Source organism: Neophocaena asiaeorientalis, unplaced genomic scaffold (genome assembly GCF_003031525.2).
Source record: "Neophocaena asiaeorientalis asiaeorientalis breed wild unplaced genomic scaffold, Neophocaena_asiaeorientalis_V1.1 scaffold108, whole genome shotgun sequence".
In the NCBI taxonomy this organism is placed as follows: Eukaryota; Metazoa; Chordata; class Mammalia; order Artiodactyla; family Phocoenidae; genus Neophocaena; species Neophocaena asiaeorientalis.
The window spans coordinates 5,385,904-5,405,567 of NW_020173770.1; the positions used below are offsets into that span (position 1 = coordinate 5,385,904).

At 59.7% G+C, this 19,664-nt stretch overlaps 1 protein-coding gene across 2 annotated transcripts in view; it reads left to right on the plus strand.

Annotated features, from left to right (window-relative positions):
* CTBP2 (C-terminal binding protein 2) overlaps positions 1 to 19,664 on the plus strand; it is a 114,969-nt gene that overhangs the window by 91,460 nt on the left and 3,845 nt on the right. For both annotated transcript variants that reach the window (XM_024751534.1, XM_024751533.1), the window contains 6 exons: positions 8,740 to 8,894; positions 9,256 to 9,400; positions 14,382 to 14,588; positions 18,112 to 18,326; positions 18,803 to 18,933; positions 19,464 to 19,591. In XM_024751534.1, coding sequence (XP_024607302.1) covers positions 8,740 to 8,894; positions 9,256 to 9,400; positions 14,382 to 14,588; positions 18,112 to 18,326; positions 18,803 to 18,933; positions 19,464 to 19,591 — 981 coding nt within the window. The remainder of the gene's footprint in view (positions 1 to 8,739; positions 8,895 to 9,255; positions 9,401 to 14,381; positions 14,589 to 18,111; positions 18,327 to 18,802; positions 18,934 to 19,463; positions 19,592 to 19,664) is intronic.

The following is a 19,664-nucleotide window of genomic DNA, read 5'->3' on the forward strand; positions in this document are numbered from 1 at the left end:
GGGGGGCTCCAGCCCTAACATAAGGATGCCTGTGACAGTGAATTCATCATTACTGAACTGTCCACAGCTTGATCCCTGCTTGGGGCACCTACCCTGCAGAAGTCCATCCCCTCTGGGATCTCTCACCTTGATCTGGCCTGGCAAGGCCTGGGGACAGGCCTCGGGGGGTTTCTGCAGCACTGGCGATGGGTCCCTGCTGGTGGAGGACAGGTGGGCTCACCGCCTTGGCCTTGCCTTGCTGGGCACGTCAGCTAGGTATTGCTGTGTGGCCGCTCGCTCTGGAACTTCCTGGCTTCTAGGCAGCTGAGCTCAGCTGGGACTGGCCTCCCCACCTCAGCTGGGACGGCTGGGCCCCAGCCCCAGGGTCCTTCCTCCCAGTGCCTCCCAGCTCCCAGCTAGTCTCAGGCTCCTGTGTGAATTTGGATGGTGTGACGCTGACCCCGGAGGCCCAGCCTTGGAAGAGGTGCCGCAGCACCTCTGTCACTCTGTGTAGTCAGACTGAAGTATGAGGCCAGCACATTGCCTGGGGCTGGGGAGGTGGACCCCCCTCTTGGCGGGGGGAGCAGAAGAGTCACATTGGGAAGGGGGCAGGTGTCACAGGCCATCGGGAACAGTGCCAGGTACAGGTGAGGTCCTTGCTGTGAGGGGGTGGGTGCAAACCCAGGCACCTGCCACAGAGCCGAGCCCCACTCTGGGGTCCCTCTCCCCTTCCTCTCCAGAAGCCCACCCTTCTCAGCAGAACAGAGGGCTGTCCCGGAGTGACTGAGGAGGTCTGCGGTCTGCTCCTGGCTGCGGGGACCTTGCGTCCTTCCCCGGGGGCCTCCCTACGTCTCCCCGCTTCTTCCCATGCTCACAGTATTGGTGGAATGTGTGGAACATTGACTTTCACATTCCTTTACCCATTCCAAGAGGAGGCTGAGCGCACTTAATTAAGCTTGGCCAGCAGATGTCAGCTAGCCTTGCAGGGCAGCCCTCAGGGCATTGTGGTCAACAGGGACTCTGAGGCCAAGAGTGCTGGGATCAATTAGTGATGCCTGCCATGAGCACAGAAGAAGAGTGGTTGTGTATCTGCATCCGTCGTCCAGGTTTGCTTTACTTCCTCCTCTTCCTCAGCCCTGAACACACCAAGGTTCATCATGGCCGTTCAGCTCCAGCCTGCATTGAATTTCAGGATGTTCCGATTTCACTTGGACTGTATTAGACAAGTTGACTTCCACATCTCGGCCCTGATTGAAACGGACACCACGCTGATTCTGTTTTAATTTTAATTTAATTTTATTTTTTGGCTGTGCCACGTGGTTTGTGAGATCTTAGTTCCCTGACCAGGGATTGAACCTGGGCCCCCCACAGTGGAAGTGCGGAGTCCTAACCACTGGACCGCCGGGGTATTCCCTTTTGAGGAGAGCTGTTTCTTCCATAAGCCAGATTCCCTGTGTGTTTAGAGGTCCCTGAGGGAGCGTCCACGTCTGCTTCCTCTTTGGGTCCCTAGAACCAGGCTGGGCTCTCACATGTCAGAGCTTGGAGGTAAGGAATTGGGAAGGAATGAGGATGGGATGGGGTCTCAGGGTCCACTTGGAGAGGGCAGCCTCGGCCTACAAAGCTGACGAGCAGCTGGAAGCCCGTGGGCCGACGTCCGCTTCAGTGACCGCCCTTTACTTCCGCCCTGGCCAGGAAGCACGCTGTGATTCTATCAGGTCCTAAAGCCAGAAACCGCTCTGGGTCCTCAGCCTCCGGGCTGGAGGTACACTGTTCCTTGGTCATCACCTCCATCCCGAGACATTTCTGCCCAAGATCCTGGGCCAGCAAGAAAAGGCTCAGTCCCCCTCGGGCCAGGCAGGGCACAGGCAGGAGGACACCTCCTGGAGCGGGGAGCTATTGGGTGCAAAACAAGACGTGAAAAGCGAGGCAACCTGAGAAAAATCGGGTTCTCTGCTGTGCGGGGAGAGCATATCTGCACTTGACCGAGTTTTCAAAACCAAACTGCGGCCTGGCCACATCCCAGATTGGCCCGGAGGTGTGGGAGGGAAGTGGACGCAGCTCTCTCGGCCTGGGAGAGCTGCCCAGGGACACCGCAGAGAGGAGAGAGTTTGTCAAATGAAAAGGCAGATAGCAGTGTGGGAACAAAGATGAGATTTCCAACGGTAACTGCATTTTTTTTTTTAACCTTAAAATAGTGCCACACTTAGCACACATTTTGTTTTAAACATCTTTATTGGAGTTTAATTGCTTTACAATGGCGTGTTAGTTTCTGCTGTATAACAAAGCCAATCAGCCATACATATACATACATCCCCATATCCCTTCCCTCTTGCGTCTCCCTCCCACCCTCCCTATCCCACCCCTCTAGGTGGTCACAGAGCACCGAGCTGATCTCCCTGTGCCATGCGGCTGCTTCCCACTAGCTATCTATTTTACATTTGGTAGTGTATGTATGTCCATGCCACTCTGTCACTTCGCCCCAGTTTCCTCTTCCCCCCGCCCCCGCACCCCGTGTCCTCACGTCCGTTCTCTACATCTACCTCTTTACTCCTGCCCTGCCACTAGGTTCACCAGTACTGTTTTTTTAAGATTCCACATGTGTGTGAGCAACACACGTCTTAGTGCGAATCACTGCCTTGCAAGCCGCTCTCTAGACCACCCATTCCCCTTCACCTGCTCACATCATCCCTCCTGTGAAAGGCGAGGGGAGCTGCTGTGGGGTGGGCACCTCCCCGGGGTGTCTGGGACAGTCATTGCCTTCCCTCACTTTGCAGAACTGCTTTCTGAATCAACTCCAGCCAACTGCAGAACATTTGTTGTTGACAGTTTAGAGCAGTTTTTATAACACGGATAAACATGTTTACAAAGCAAGGGCAATGTCTCGCCCCAACGTGAGGCTCCGCAGCCTCCTTTCCCGGGCAGGATTCTGCCAGCGCAGGCCCTGGGTGGTTGGGTAGACCCCTCAACACAGCCACGCTTCGGAGTTGAAAGCCGAGTCTCAGACAGGGGCTCATTTATGTCCCACGGTCAGCATCTGGTTTGCGGTTCGGCCCCAGTCACGAGTTGCAGCTCTAGGTCATGGAAATGCAAGCCTGCGAAATATGCCGCTTATCGGACCCTAGATCTGGTTCTGTGTCTGGCCTTCTGTGGATCAGACTGCTTGCTGAGCCCGGCCAGTAAGGGTTGAGCTGTGCTGCTTTGCAGGAAGCGGCCTTTTAGTTGGGGGAACAGCTGCATTCGAGGGGAAGCTGTTCTTTGGGTGGCAGGAGACACGATCAGACCCTTGGGGAGTGGTTCAGGCTAGAGGGCTGCCGCTGCGGGCCTGGTGTGTCCTTCCCTGCCCACTCCGGACCACGCCGGGCCTTGTGTGGCTGCGTCTCCTGCTCCCGCGTGGCCGCCTGCACGTGAGGGTGGGAGCTGTGCACGCTGCCTTCCAGGCCACCGCGCCGGTCCTGGGAGCTGAGAATCCGTTTGATTGATTGCATCCAGAGCCTCGTGCTAAGTGTGCAGGGCAGTTAGTTCGCCGTTTGTCTCAGGTCTTCCTAAGGCCTGCACGGGTCTCCCATCTGTGGACCTTTCCAGGTACTTGTTCTGGCGTCAGCTGTCCAGACGACTGGTGCCGCCCAGAGGATCCTGGCAGCTGCCTTTGGGCAGCAGTGAAGATCTTTGGGTGGACTTGGGCTGTGTGGTGGGAGGTCCTTTTCCCTCAGTGGTCTCAGCCCCACATGTGTGTCCTTTCGGGGCCTCAAGGGGTAGTCCCGCTGTACTTGGCCAACCCCAGTCAGGTGAGCAAGGAGGTGACCCTGCACAGGTGTGACCGTCATCCCGTTATCGTAGCCAGCCTAGCATGGGGGTTTTGAGGCTGCTGTGGTGTTGGGATGCTTCATAAAATCTGGTCCATTGTTAAAAGAGGGCTCTCTGGGGACTTCCCTGGCGGTCCAGTAGTTAAGACTTTGCCTTCCAATGTGCAGGGGTGCCGGTTCGATCCCTGGTCAGTGAGCTAAGATCCCACATGTCTCGTGGCCAAAAACCCAAAACATAAAAACAGAAGCAATATTGTAACGCATTCAACAAAGACTTCAAAAATGGTCCACATCAAAAAAAATCTTAAAAACAAAAACCCACAAAAAACCAGAGGCCTTTCTGCCTGCTGTGGGTCAGACAGTTATTGCAGCCACTGTCCTTTGGGGTAAAACTGCTCAATAACTGACATCTGAAAGCAGCAAAATCATGGCCCGGAGACAGTTCGGTTCTTGAGTTGCAAGCAACAGAAGGCGACTCAGACCTTAGAAAGTGGCGCGTGGTTCTGTAGGAAGGATGTCAACTGAACTCACACGGTGTCCAGAAAGGCCAGAAAATGGATCTCAGAAACACCACAGGGCAGCTTTGCGTGGCAGTAGTACGTCATCCCTTTTAGCCAACAGCAGCCCTTTCAGCCTGTGTCGCCTAGGGAAGGAGCAGTTCCAAGAAGAAATCTGGTGCTGTTATCCAGATAAGGTGGCATCGAGGCTGGGCGGCCAAAAAGTTACCGAAGTCCTCCCTGGGGCCCACCCCTTTCCACCTTGGAATTCATGAGGCCTTTGCCCTTGGCATTCACTGGACCGCTGGCCACTCTTAAAGCTCCGGCATCTCAGCCCGGCATCGTCTTTGTTTTCCGCTGAGTGTGTCTCATTGCACAATTATCTGTGTGCAGCTGCAGCTCTAAGCAATACCAGGTCCAGGGCAGACGTCAGAGCTGGCCTGGAGCTGGGGCTCTGCGGCCCTGCTTGTGCCAAAGGGAGCCTGAAACCAGCAAGTAATTGACACCAGGGGAGGACTCGGCTGAGCTCTCTGCCCTGCAAAGTGAATGCTGGACAAGTCGTTGAAAGCAGTGCACTGGCGCACTTTCCTAGGTGTGTCTAGCTGCAGCTGGAACTATTCTGAAATGGATAGACCGAGTTCATCAACAGAAAGGGGACTGTAGAAAGGGAACAGTCATTTTGACTACAGGGCCACCAGGACCCTCTGGCCCTCATTGGCAGGTGTTTCCTCGGACTCTGCGGGGTCCCTGGTGCTGTTTGAGGCAGTTCTCCTTGTTCCCTTAGCTTGTCTCCTTGACTGTAAAATGGGAATAAGATCCATCGGCATTGTGTGATTCTTACCAGCCTTGGAGTTTGTGGGGCTTGTTTCTTGGGGTCCTAGCAGTGTCTAGTAGTTGGCAGCCTTGCTTTTGATCACAGACTCGTTTTTCATGACTTCTCATTAAACGTTGTGCCTTGCTTTTCTCCCCTAAATTCCCTTGACCGTAGAGGAAATAGGGCTTCTCCCTCCAGCCTGAGAGCCAGCCCCTGAGTTGGTACCCCATTTTCCATAGTCTCTGAAAGGGTCATTTGCCATCTTAATACCTACAGCTCTTAATCCATAATGTGTCAATTCTGTTCCAACACACTAAAATTTTTTCAAATTGTTAGAAGCACTGAAGGATGTTGATTAACGTGAGGTGAGATAAAAAGTCGAATTGCAACTCCATCTTCCCAGCCTTTCCTGGGGTCTTCTGGGTACCTCTGTCCCCGACTCCAGCAAGACTGTAGGGACAGAGGGTGCTGGGCATGGTGGCTTGAAAGTAATTGGATTCCAAGGTGTGCAGGTGGCTGAGTCCCTCCTGGAACTGAAGGAGCATGTGTATACGGTATGGCCTCTTTCTTTGTAGAAGTAGACCTTGGCAGTGACCTGGCTAAGCTGTCTCATCCTCAGGGCTGGGGGTCTCACGTGGTCCCCGTAAAGCCTGATCCTCAGCAGCCCCACGCTATAGTCCCTGCACCTCATGCAAAACACCTGTGAATTTCGCCCACTCCCACCACCCACCAAGCTGTCCCCACTCAGCATCCTTCCCCAGCCTGAGCACCTCTGAGCAGCGTGATCCCCGCTGTATCTCCATCTCCTGCCTTACCATAAAGAGCTTGCAGCCGGTATCCAAGCCTCAGGCCTCGGGAACCTTGGCGTCTTGTGGACCAGCCTCAGCTGCATTCTGCATGCCCAGCCTGAACAAGGGCAAAGGGTGGGTTTCGCCAAAGAGAAAGGCGACCCAAGTCGGGGAGGGAGGCGATCGCTAGGCAACCCGGAGTTTGTTTCCCAGGTAACGGGATGCATGCATTGATGCTGTGGATGGACATGTTGTGGTGACGGCCCCTCAGCCTCTCCAGACGACTGCCTTGTGCCCACTGTCGTTTTCCCATGTGGTTGCTTTTTAATTAACAACTCAGATTTCCAGTCGTGATCATGAACTTTAGAAACGTTGTCTGATTAACCCTCCTGCCAGCAACCCCCAGAGTGAAGTCGGGGTGTTCGTCACCCTGTGGGAGGGGCGGCCCGGGGCAAGTGAGCACATCTGCCCACGGTGTCCTGCAGGGGCCCCACCTTGGGCTCCGTAGGAGGTGTGTGGGGCGGAGGCAGAATCCGGAGGGGGAGAAAGGGTCCTTGGGGTGGGGTCACCTCACTTGACCGAGAGGGTAGGCGTAGGAGCTTTAGTGCGTCGACCCCGAGTCGGCAGCAGCCGCCCCACCTTCCTCCGGTGACGTACTTCCCACCTTGTGCCTCCATTTCCTCTTCTCTGAGGGGGACGGTGGTGCTGTCTCAAGGGTGAAGTGAGAAGGTGGGACCCGTGCAAAATCACTGCTCCCCACTTCTCCCTCCGTGGGGTCTCCGGGGCTCCTGTCTGAAGCTGTCAGCCTTGGTCTTTGGGGGAACCTTCTCCTCCTGTGCACACAGCACCTCAGCTCTTGTGGACCTGTCGGGCCAAGCAGGATGCTAGCAGGGCGCTCGCCAGCCCCCCAGCAGCCCGCCTGCTGTGTGAGTTGAGGGCTGGTGAGGAAGGGGGGTAGGGGATCCCTGTTCCCACTCAGAACAGAGAATGTTGAGGCTCAGCTTCACTTGGGGATCCAGGTCCTGAGGCGGCAGTGGGGCTCTGGCTGTCACTCGCGGGCTGGGAGGGCCCATGAGCACTTGCGTGGCCCAGCCCGGGGCCGCCCAGAGGTGGCCTGCCCGCCCCTGGCTGCCCCAGCCTGTTCTACTGAAGCCAGGACAAAAGCCTCTTCTCTGCTCCGCGTTCAAAGAGATGCCTGTCCCCCGATGCTGCAGCTGTGGCGGGGGAGCGCCGTCTGGGGCGGCAGTCGTGCGGGCATGCGGGATGCCCACCCCCCGCCCTGTGCAGCTCCAGTGGCACTGTGGCCACAGCACCAGACCGGGGGGCTCCTCTTTCAGCATCTAGCCCAAGCGTGTGGCTGACTGGGTCCCGAGCCCTGGTGGCTAAGGAGGTGCCCCACCCAGTCTCAGGGCTGCCACGGGGGGAGCCCTCCTTGCCAGCCGTTCTGAGCCGGGAGGCAGAGGTCCCGCAGGTGGGCGTGCCGGCGGCTCCCGCTTTGGCCTGCAGGAGCGCGCTCAAGCCCAGTGGCCAAGGTGGCCCCCAGAGGAGAGGATAAGTAGATTCCATGTGTGGGGAAGGAGACAAGACGGACTGAGCCGGGACTGGTGCAGTGGCCACGATCAGACTTTATCTGAACATCTGAAAACCTCCCATGCATGGAAAGCTGTCTTCTTGTGACTTGTGCTCTGTGACATCAAACACTTGTGATTTGATGAGAAAACAGGAGGTGCCCTGTCTTGGCCACCTCAGTGCTGCAGTTTCTCCCGAAGCCCGGGGCAGGGGGGTCATGGTGGTTCAACATTGGGGCCAAAATCCAAGACCTTCCCGTGTGAACTTGAAAGGAATGGTTTAGTGGAGGAGGAATTGCCCCGGGCTGGTGCGTGTGCCGCTCGTGTGCCCCTTGTGACGGGTCCCCATGGAGGAGGGCGGACACTCTTCCCTCGTCTGGGTTGGAGGCGCTGCAGCTGCGCTGGGCTGGAGAGCCAGCACTTAGGCAGCGTGTAGGGAGGCCCACCCCCGGCCTTTCCCCACCAAGCTATGGGGTCAAGCATCCTTTGTCTCTATCAGAAGCACCAACACGTGAGACGGCTCTGGCTGGTCCAGGCTGCCGACAAACCATGCTTACTCTGTGGTCCTTTGAGAAATTCCGTTTGGTCTTTTGAGTTCCCGGCAAGCCGCTTGGCCTCACACGCACACTTTCTCCAGCATCTTGGACTGGCTTCCTCTCCTCACCTAGTCCAGATGAGAGGGCCCCTGAACCGTGCCCAGGGTGCCTGTCCCCCCAGGGGTTTCCTCCAGGAAGCTCCCATGGGATGCTGGTGCCTCAGTTGTTCCGTTTCATTTTGGACCCTCTGGTGCCTGTGCGGAAGGGCAGTGGGAACAGGGAGGCACAGCGGAGGGAGGGGCCGAGAGGTGGAGCCTGCTGCAGCTTGGGGAGCCGTGGGCCAGGCCCCGCCTGTGTCCCAAAGGCCTCTGGGCCTTGGTGGTCTAGGGGAATACAGGTGGCGCTGTCCGTGGTGGCAGAGGCAGGTGTGGGCCTGACCGGGTCCCTGGGCCCGAGTTCCATGTGGCGGTAGAGCTTGCGCCGCAGCTCTGCCTGTTAGCTACACGTGTGCTCGCGGATGGAGGCATCTCAGCTCCCGCGGCAAGGGAGCCGCACAGATGTTGCCGCTCAGTCTCCTTGGCTTGTCCCAGCATCCTCCCCGGACGGGGAGGCGCGTGGACGGTGGGGTGCGGCACCTCACTGGGAAGCACGGCCGGTGCGGGAGGCCCGGCCCCTGGCTGCGCTGTGCTGCCCCGCGGAGTGTGGGACAGCCACCTCCCTAACCCACCCCTCCCGTCCTGTCCCCACCTCCCAGGTATCCGCCCCCAGATCATGAACGGCCCCCTGCACCCGCGCCCCCTGGTGGCGCTGCTCGACGGCAGAGACTGCACCGTGGAGATGCCCATCCTGAAGGACCTGGCCACCGTGGCCTTCTGTGACGCACAGTCCACTCAGGAGATCCACGAGAAGGTGGGTCCCCTCCTCACCCCGCCCGCCGGTCTGGTCCCCCCAGGTCGGGTGGCCGCAGCTGGCGTTCTGCGAGCAAGGGCTTGGTGCCGCTGCTGCCCTGATGGCCCCCCGCCTTTCCACCCTCAGGCCCCCGCTGGCCAGTCCCTCTCACCTCCGTGGGCCTCCCTGACCACGCCTCCGCTCCCCCCATTCCCCTGGCGTCACCGAGCAGGCCCCCGAGCACAGCCGGGGTGCCCTCGGCCGCGGGAAGCCGTCAACACCCAGGCCGCGCCGTAGCTGGCTGTTTTCCCGCTGGACTCCTCTCTTGCGTGTTCGAGGGCAATGGGGGCCTCCAACCTGTGCTCTGCTCGCCCCGTCACAGGTTTTAAATGAGGCTGTCGGCGCCATGATGTACCACACCATCACCCTCACCAGGGAGGACCTGGAGAAGTTCAAGGCCCTGAGGGTGATCGTGCGGATAGGCAGCGGCTACGACAACGTCGACATCAAGGCTGCAGGCGAGCTCGGTAAGTGCCCGGCGGGTGCCCGATGAGTGCCTGCGGGGGCAGAGGCAAGCCGGAACAGAGAGCACACAGTGCCTGCTGCTGGCTGGAGGAAGGGGGTTGGTTTCGAAGGGAACCTAGCCAGGCACACCTCCGAATACACAGGTAGAAGCGTCTTGCTGGGTTCAGAGGCCTCACCTGGGGACCTGGGGGGCTGGGCCGGGCTGTGTCACTTGGGAAGGATGCTGAGCCAGACAAGCCACAGGCCCTTCCCTGCAGAGGGCATGGTGAGCCGCCACACCTCTGTGTCGACCGGCCAGGACCCATCAGCCTGAAATGAACTTGTGCTGGGTGCACAGCTCACGGTTTCTGGGTCTCCTCCAATCCTGGGGTGGCGCTGTCTCCCCAAGGGCTGCTGTCCACACAGGAACCTTCCTAGGTCAGGGCCAGTGCAGGTGGACCACTGCACAGCCCCTCGTGCCCATCCCTTGCCATTAGGGGTTTCCAGAGAAGAGCAGAGGCAGCAGATGGACACCCAAAGGTGGGGCTCCCGGCCGCTTTCCAGACCGCGGGCCGCAGGCGCCCTGAGGCGGGGGAGCTTGGCGTGGTGGCCTCCCTGTCCCAGCACCTGGCGTGGGCTCTGAGTGCGTGGAGCGTTTGCAGAGGCTTTGACAGCAGGAGTCCCCAGGCTGCCCTGCTGTCTTTGGAGGGGCCAGAAGGGTCCTTCTAGACTAGCCCCTCTCTGGTGACTGTCCTGCTGTTTTTGAAACATGCTGGCCCTGCAGCCAGTGTGTGGGGCTGTGATCTGCCTGGTGCCCGGCAGCCATGAGGCTGAGAAGGTGTACCTCAAAATGGTCAGGAACCCAGGCCTTTATGCCCCTGCCTGCTCCCGCCCCAAGCCAGCCTCTCTGCCCCACGGAGCCAGTGCTCCAAAGGCCCAGTGTATGCAGTGCCCTGCCTGGTCGCCTCAGCCCCATACCTGAGTGTGAACACCCACAAGCATGTGGTGTGACGGTTCCGGCCGCAGCCCACAGACACCCACCCGCCCGCTGCTGCTTCAGCCCAGGGCACCCCAGTGGGCTGCAGCCTTCCCCCCACCCCTTGAGGTCCCAGCCTGGGGGCCTGAGTGAGGGCTGCGGATTTGCTTTAGCAGTTAGTTCCCCTGCTTGCATCGGGGCTGCACCCAGTTCCTGAACCACGGGGTAAGTCTTGTGGGTGCGCGTGGCGGCGGGCGGGGTGGGGGGCAGGCCTCGGGGGGCCTGTTCTGAGTGGCGCTGGGTCTGGTCTGATTCTTCGTGATGGTGCCGGGCTGCTCTGCAGAGCGGCGGGTGGCCTGGGAGTTGTGGCTACAGCAGGTTGGGCTCGCCTCCCAGGTGAAGCCCACGGATAAGGCAGGAGGTGGTCATTGCCCTGCAGGTGCTGTTCTAACCCCCCCCTGTCCCGAGTGGGGTGCTGTGCAGTGGTGGTTCAGAAGATTGATCCTGGTTTTTCTGGGTCACCCCTGGCTGGTCTCCATCGTCTCACCCCCTTCCTTGGGCGGGGGGGTCGCTTGATCCTGTACAAGAGGAGGAGGGGTTATGACAGCGGTGGCTTCCCACGTGCACCCCAAGCCTTTGCTTCCAGCCTCAGCACCACTCTGAGCCCCTGTTTGTCGCCACGGAGAACCTTGGGAGGATGCGAGTCTTCAGAAGCGTGTCTACTGTAAAGTAAAATTCTCCAGTTTTCCCTGGCACTGAGACGAATGTTTTTGTTTGAAAACAAATGTTTTCACGCTCTTGATAGAGCTGAAATCCCGAGTTCAAGCGGCGACAGAGAATGTGGCTCAGCACCCCGGGTGGCCGCGACCCTTTCCCGCCGCCTCCTCCCGTCTCTGCAGCATCTGCCCCTCGTGACACCGCCACTGCAACGTGTGCGACTTTGGGCTTCCTTGCCAGGACCCGGGCACCTCTCTCGGCGGGGCAGGGAAGGGGGAACGGGCGGGGGGGGGGGGGGGGGGGGGGGGGGGGAAGGGGGGACGGGGGGGGGGGGGGGGAGAGGGGATCGGAGGTGCCCGCGAGGGAACGTCCCTTCTCCGCAGTTGTAGAAGCTGCCTCGCGGGCAGACTCGGGACCCGGGTGGGGCGGCCGTGTCCCCAGAGTCCCCCCACAGAGGCCCGCCGGGGGCCTGCGATGTTGAAAGATGTAAACGGCATGTCCGCGGTGGCCTTTTCGTTGATCCTGGTCCAATCTGATAAGGGAGCTGCGTCGGGGACATCTGCTGGGCCGTTTTGAAGGCAGTTTTCAAATGTGGACTCTGCAGAAGGAAAGTGGGCCCCTGTCCAGCCGTCCTTTGTCTCCAAATGCACTTCACAGCTCATTCGGTCAGCTGACCTGTAATGAGGACAGAAAAGCAGGTGGCTCAGGTCTCTGCCCCTCCTGATGACGTCCGGGCCCACGGCGTGTGTTCCCGGGAGGGCAGCTCCCCTCCAGCGTTCCCTGGAGCCCCGTCCTGAAGGCTTCGGGGCCCAGGGCACCTCACCTCCGGCCCTGACACGATGGGCGAGGTGCTTCCTGTTCAGAGCAGGGAGGGGCTGTGGGCCGCCCGCCACAGGCGAGGACAGCACCTGGGCAAGTAGAGGGGTCCTCCCCATCTGTAGTGTCACCCCAAGATCCAGGAGGAAGCAGTGGGAGGTTGGAAGGTCGCTGGAGGGAGCCAGGGCCCAGACTGAGCGCCATGCACTGTCACTCCGTGAGCCTTTCTGGCCAAGCTCGTTAGTCTGGCATCCAGCCTGGTCCAGTTCAGAAGGCGTTAGAGCAAAGAGCAGAAGCGTCAGCTGAGGGGCAAAGCAGCTCAGCTCTTGGGCTCGGACTTCGGGTCCATGGGGGCTGCAGCCTTGCTCTGTGGGTGCCAGCAGCTTGTCCTCATGGCATTTGGAGAATCACCCTTAAGGTATGAAGAACAGATTAGGAGTTTCCCCTCAAGAGGGTGGTCAGGGCTATAGAGTTTCAGCCATCAGGGCAGGAGGTCTCAGGGGATGCCAGCCTCACCTCCTCCCAGGCCTTGGGGCACCCCACGCCCATGTATCCTCTTTCCCAGGCCTTGGGGCACCCCAAGCCCATGTATCCTCTTTCCCAGGCCTTGGGGCCCCCCAAGCCCATGTATCCGCTTTCCCAGGCCTTGGTCTTGGGCTCTCCACACAGGCACAAGAGCCAAGGAGCTAAATTTCAAAGTTCTAGTGTGAAGGCGGAGACGTGGCCCCACTGCAGTCCCTCGTCCCCTGGGCGGGCTGGTGCGGTGCTTTCTCTCTCGTGGACGCACAGATTCTCTCCTCCAGCCTCATCACATCTCGTCCCACCTCCCAGGGCGCAGGGGGGCCCCTAGGCCTGGGCAGTGGCTGCGTCTGCAGCAGAAGGTCCACACTGGGCTGTTCTGCTGCTGGACCTTCCCCCGGGGCTTCAGGCAGAACAGATCAAGCCCCACGAGGAATGGAAATTGTCCCAGCTGCCAGAAGATTTTCTTGTACCACTGGCATCTGCCTCCATCTCTCCAGGCTGCAGTAATCCTGACTTCTGGTCTAGCCCCAGATCCTGTGCTTGGTCATTTCAAATGAAGTGGGTGCTGCAAGACGACTGACTTGCAGCTCGTGGAAGGTTTGTCAGCCTGGATCTCAAAACCTCATCCCCTGGCAGGCGGGGCAGCACATGGATGCTTTCACCCTGGGGGCTGTGTGTCCTCCTGAAGGGGTCACTGAGACCCTGGACCCCAGGGCAGCCCTCGTGGGGTGGCAACACAGCTGCTAGGAAGGGGTGCTCCACGCATTTGGTCCTGTTTTCTGTCCGGTGGAGCTGCAGGTGCTCTCTGCCCAGGCTCCTGACCCGAGAAGATAGAGGAATGCGGGCGCCTTACAGGTGGCCTGGCCCTGCATCCCTGGCTGTGACTCCGGGGGTCCCAAAAGGGACGTTTTGAGCTGGCCCAGCATATGCTCCCTGGACACCTACATCCCTCCTTGGAAAGCGGCTGGACTGGCAGACCCCGGGCCTCGCCAGGGGAACGGGGCTGGATCTAGGCCCGCCGGCCCTCTGTGTGCCTGCCCCTCCCACATCTGGCAAACATTCTTCCCCAAAACACCCTCCCACTGAGGAAGGTCAGTGCCAGGGCCCTTCCTGCCTGAGACTTGGGGCAGTTCTCCCTGCAGTCGTCAGCTGCCGGCCTCCTGGTGCTGGGAAACGCTAGCCCTTCATCTCTATTCCTCACACAGGGTCTGAGGGATCATCTTCACCAGCTGCTCTCAGCCCTGAAAGCTCTTTCAGAAAGTAGCACGGGCACCTGTCTGCTCTGTTGTCTTTCTGTCAGAGCGGGAGGGTGACTAGGGTCCACTGAGCAAATGTGGGGCTGGATTCAGACATCAGCTCCATCCTGTCCCAGCCCATGGGCCTGGAAGGTGTTAACTTGCTAATTCTTCTGTCTTGCCTTTAAAAAAAAAAAAAAAGGAGTAATAACATGTTCATTGCATTAGACTCTTAAAATACCATAAAACAAAAGGCCGCTCTCCATTACCCCAGCCCCGGCCTGGGGGGAGGATCCAGGAGGTTGCATTGCAAAGAGCCTCTGGTCTCCTGGATCCCAGAGACCATCAGGAGGGGGCCCTACACGCTAGCTTCCTGGCGCTGGACGGGGATGGTGGATGGAGCTGGACCACCACTCGCTTCCCACGGACATGGGGCCTGGAAGCACTGGGTGGGCCGGACATGGGGTCAGCTGGGGGGTGAGCCAAGCCCCGGACAGAAGTCCTCCTGGGACGGCTACGGGGCTGGAGGTCCCTGGGCCTCAGAGCCAGACGGTCTGTGTACTCTAGGTGACAAGCAGGCCTCAGAGACCCACACCTGCCTGGGGCCACACACATAGTCCGTGGCTGAATGGGCCACCTTTGCCACCCCTGCCCCTCAGCTGGGTGGACTGGGAGCCCTGGCGCTTCCCCACAGAACTTGGGGTTCTCATCCCAGCGCCTGGCTCTTGTCGTTTCCAGGGATCGCCGTATGCAACATCCCGTCCGCGGCAGTGGAAGAGACGGCTGACTCCACCATCTGCCACATTCTGAACCTGTACCGGCGGAACACGTGGCTATACCAGGCGCTGCGGGAAGGCACGCGGGTGCAGAGCGTGGAGCAGATCCGGGAGGTGGCCTCGGGGGCCGCCCGCATCCGCGGGGAGACGCTGGGCCTCATTGGCTTCGGTATGTGCGCCTGCTCCGCAGGGACCACCTGGGGGAGGCGGGCCTGGCCCTGGAAGTCGGGGTGCGCTGCAGCTATGCCTGTGGGAGGAGCTCGCTTGGGCCGGAGGAAGGCCCTGGCCCTTCGCCGAGCTGCCTGGGGTGGGAGGTCAGAGGTCAAGACTGACCAGGGAACTCGCCCAGAGGTCAGATCTGGGCTGCTTCTGGAAGAATGGGTCTGACGTCGGCGGGAGGGCGCCCCCAGGAAGGCGCCGTACTCCCTAACTGCCCCAGGTAGAGGGTGAGGGGCTGGTGGCTGAGTGGAGACCCAGGCAGTGGGCAAGGCCCACCTGCAGGCGCCAGGCGGGGGTGGCAGTGGAGTCGCTGAAGGATTTTTGCGCCAGAAGGTGGCAGGGTCAGGTCAGCAGCTTGGAAAGCTCCCCCAAGAGAGGGGGCATGGTAAGGCCTCCCTCCGCGGTGACACGGCGGGCGGCCCTGGGAGCGCCTGGGGCAGGTTCCTCAGGAGGAGGTGCGCCGCGGTGGAAAGCAGCCTGGCTGCCACGGCTGTTGGCAGCACTGGGCCCCGAGTCGAGCGCCGACTCGGCAAACGGGAGCCGGCCGGGTGGGCTTGCTCGTGGCTGAGCCTCAGTCCCACCGCTCACCGGCTCTGCGACCTTGAGGACAGAGCTCGACCTCTGTGCGTCAGTTTCCGATCTGTCAGTTGGGAACGAGTGTTACACGGTTGCTGCCTGGAAGCACACGGGTGCGTTGTGACTGCAGGGCTTGGCTTCCGGAAGGCCCCCCAAGCTGCCGGTCAGCCGTCAGCTTGGAGCTCTGTGTTTCCGAATAACTGAGGGCAGGACCTCTGGGACGGCCACAGTGCCTCCTTGTGCCGCAAGTTCCTGTCCAGGAGGCCCGGGTACCGGCTGGAACAAGTAGAAGGAGCTGGGCTTCTTCCAGGAGCGCACATCTTTCCAGCACCCGGGTCTGGGTGCTAAGAGCCCAGGTTTCAGGGATGATCACACTCAGGGAGCTAATCCTTTCGCCAAAGAGTCTGTCTTCATTTTTCTGGAGTGGAAGAGACAATATGACTCAAATGCTGGTGCTCTGTGGGCCGCAGCGCCCTCTGCTGGTGCCCGCGGGGCTTCCCACCGCTCTAGGAAGTGGGTCTTGGAGACGGTTCTTAGAACAACGTGCATTCTTAAGCCGATGCACAGGCCTCAGGTGGGCTCCGGCCAGGGTGCAGAGCCTCACCTTGCGAGTGGCCCAGCCACGTGGTAGAACACTTGTTTCCAGGGCGTCTGACCGCAGCCATCACAGCAAGTTCTTATGGGGGACGTTTCTTCGGCTGTACCCTTTGCCATCCATCTTTTGAAGGCCGGTCCCGTGAATTCCAGCCCTGTTTACTCAAGACTGTAAGCCAAGCACTGCCACAGTCCCGGAGCCCCCCTGCACACTAGGTTTTTCCTTGCTACCTTTCCTGGTCTCTCTGGAGCCTCCCAGAACTGTAGGCAGAGCTGAGGCAGGAGGCGGCATGGTCATACGCGGCCTCACGCCTCTGCTGCCGCCCTGACTGTTTGGGGCTGAAAGCCTCCGCTTGCCTAAGAGTCGGCCGAGAAGCAGCAGCAGAGCCTGGAGTGTGGAGCAAGTTCCTCCAAACCCAGTTCATGCCGCCGCGCAGGGGCCTGGACGGGGCACTGTCGCGAGCTTGACCCCAGCCCGGGCTGGTGGTGGGTACTGCTCAAGGCCAGCCTCCGAGTTGGGAATAAGCATGAAAAATCTGAAGGGAAAGCATGACAGTATTTTTATGTTTTTGTTTTTTGGTTTATTTTGCGGTACGTGGGCCTCTCCCGTTGCAGAGCACAGACTCCAGACGCACAGGCTCAGCAACCATGACTCAAGGGCCCAGCCGCTCCCCGGCATGTGGGATCCTCCCGGACCGGGGCACGAACCCGTGTCCCCTGCATCGGCAGGCGGACTCTCAACCACTGCGCCACCAGGGAAGCCCTATTTTGTCTTTTTAAGGCCAAGGCAATTAGGTTCTCCTCTCTGAGGCTGGGTTTTGATCAAGTCAGTAAGAGAATTTATCATCAGGTCTTGCAAAATTTAGTCAGTTAAACCCCATGGCTGAAGTAGAGCCAGTGGAAAGATGAGGGTTCGTGAATTTATGAAAAGCAGAGCCATGGGGGGAAGGCTCTGGTGACTGGCCGTGACTCCGCCCCGGGCACTGCTGCCGGGACCCCATCTCCTGTGAAAGTGTGTTAGGACGCAGGGGGGAAGGAGGGCAGCTAAAGGCCGGCAAAGCGGGGGGTGGCGGGTGTGCTGGCGTTGGCCGTGAGCCCCAGCTGCCGCGTGGTGGGGGCGCTTGGTTCCGAACCTCGGGTACGTCAGAGGGGGGTCTTCGGGTCACTGCTGCCCTTCGCGCCCCTGCCGTCGTGCTGGCTCCTCTGCAGTGTGGCTGTACTTCCTGGCTCACCGTGTCCAAGTGGTGACACTGAAGAGGGATGGCACGAGGGGTGTGGCCGCGGGCGACCCCGCAGCTGTTCCTCCTGATCAGAACGGCTTATCAGAGCTTTGCCTCCAGACCGTGGCGGTGGTGGAAGTGCCGCCCATTTGGATTGCAGTTTCAGCAGGAGGCGGTGGCGGTCCGCCACCCCACCGCCCTCCCGCGGGCTTCCCTTCTTCCCTTCTTCCTCCTGCACATTTGAGTAATGGTTTTCGAGCCAGATTTATTCTGCGCTCTCCCCAAATCAGCCCCTCCGGGTATCATTCACACCATTTTGTGTTCAAGCTGAAAACTGCTCTGGGAAGCAAGAGGCGCCGTCCATGGGGGTCAGCGGGTTTGCGCAAATGACGGCCACTCAGGAGTCGGGGAAGCCTTCGCGTCCTGTTAGGCGACGTCGCTAACTTGCTGGAGGCCTGACCCACGCTCCACGTGTGCTCAGATCCCCACCTCTCAACCAGAGCACTTCCCCACATCCATCGGTGCTCAGACCAGACTGCAGTGGTCAGTTTCGATCACTGTTCATGAGCAAACCTGGTGGCAGTGACACAAGAGAACAGTCCCTGTTCGACACTGAGAGCAATAAAGAGATGAAGCTCAGGTTAAGAAGCCCACTGTATCAGCAAACAAGTAGGGGAAAGAGAAATACGAAGGAGATGAGATCGGTGATGGTTGGGAGCTGGCACGTGGAGTTCACTAGATTGTTCTCTCTAGTTATGTCTGTGTTTGAAAATGTGCCTAATAGGAACCTGAAAAAACAAACAACTACTCTGGTAGCAAGTACAGGTGATAAGCGCTGCCCTGCTCACCCAGAAGCGTTGGCCCGGCCCCGGCCCCAGTGACCTGGGGAGAAGGGCTGGCCTCAGGTGGCACCAAGCCCTGGGCGTTCGGTTCTCCCAGCACCACCACAGATTGGGTCCAACTGCCAGAAGTGCTGGAGGCAGCAGAGCTGCGGCTGGGCACCATGCAAGGTCCCGGCCTCGGGACGAGCGTCGGCAGGAGGCGCGGGGGCCTCGCTCACCTGGACGCTCTCTTTCTGCACAGGTCGCACGGGGCAGGCGGTTGCTGTTCGAGCCAAGGCCTTTGGATTCAGCGTCATATTTTATGACCCCTACTTGCAGGATGGGATAGAGCGGTCCCTGGGCGTGCAGAGGGTCTACACCCTGCAGGACTTACTGTATCAGAGCGACTGCGTCTCCTTGCACTGTAACCTCAACGAACATAACCACCACCTCATCAATGACTTTACCATAAAGCAGGTAAATCGAAAGAAATGGTCTCAGACCCTGGAAACGGCTGTCAAAACCAAAGGGGGAATGGGAAACGGTCCAGTGGACACACCAGTGAGCGGAGAAGGAAGTCCCCCGAGGCATCGGCAAGGAGCTGGGCGGGGCGCCCTCCATGAGATGGGCCGCGGTGAGCGGGGAGGGGCAGGACCCGGCCCAGGACCCAGCTCTGACCAGGCCTGGCCTCCACGACAGCCAGTTGACAGGTCACGGCTCCCGCCGCCCCAGCTCGCAGCCCTCCATCGGGGTCAGCGGGAGCGGCCCCCCGGCCCCTCGCTGTCACCGAGGCTCCGCGCTCCCTTCCCCCGCAGCCGCTGCGCGCGCATCAAACACCCAGACCCACTACCGTCCACTGCCGCGGCTCCCTTCTTCAAACCTGGGTGCAGGCTCTTCCCAAGGCGGCAGCGGCGGCACCCGTTGACCAGCTTTTCCCTCCCCCCCCCTCGCAGATGAGGCAAGGAGCATTCCTAGTGAACGCGGCCCGCGGCGGACTGGTGGATGAGAAAGCCTTAGCCCAAGCCCTCAAGGAAGGCAGGATACGAGGGGCCGCCCTCGACGTGCACGAATCGGAGCCTTTCAGGCAGGTTTGGTAGCTCAGGGCTCGCACAGGAACTTGCAGGAGCCCCACTGTGAACTCGGGGCAGCTTACCAGACGGGTCCTGGGTGGGCACCTGGAGACCAACCAGGTTTACAGCCTCTGCTCTTCTAAGGTCTGTGCTGTATTCTCACCAAGTATAAAAGGGCCAGAAGTTCCCCCAAAGATGATCAGAAAGGGGAGAGGCAGGAAGACAAATGGCGGTGAAGAGCAGGCTTTCCCCGTACTCTGGATTGCTCTGGTTGGAGGCAGGCTAGTCGGCCCTCCCTAGAATTGTCCCTTCTTTCCGAGTCCCTCGTGATGCCTGACGCTAATTACAGTTTTATGAGTATGGTCTTACAGTCCCAACCCTTAGGAAACAGACTGCAGAATCCCCCCACCCACCCCACCCCCCATTTTTTCTGTGTGGCTAGCATTCCACACGGCCAAGGGCTCCCTTTTGACGAACAGGGCAGGGAGTGAGAGTGACGTGCGTTGTTTTCCTCATCTACTGTGTTTTTTGTATACTCATCTAGCTTTGCTCAGGGTCCCCTGAAAGACGCACCGAATCTCATTTGTACACCCCACACGGCCTGGTACAGTGAGCAAGCCTCACTGGAGATGAGGGAGGCGGCCGCCACCGAGATCCGCCGGGCCATCACAGGTGAGCCCTCCGCCACGCTGGCCGCCTCCGATCCCAGTGACGGACACGCGGAAGGGGGCGTGGGGCTTTGCTG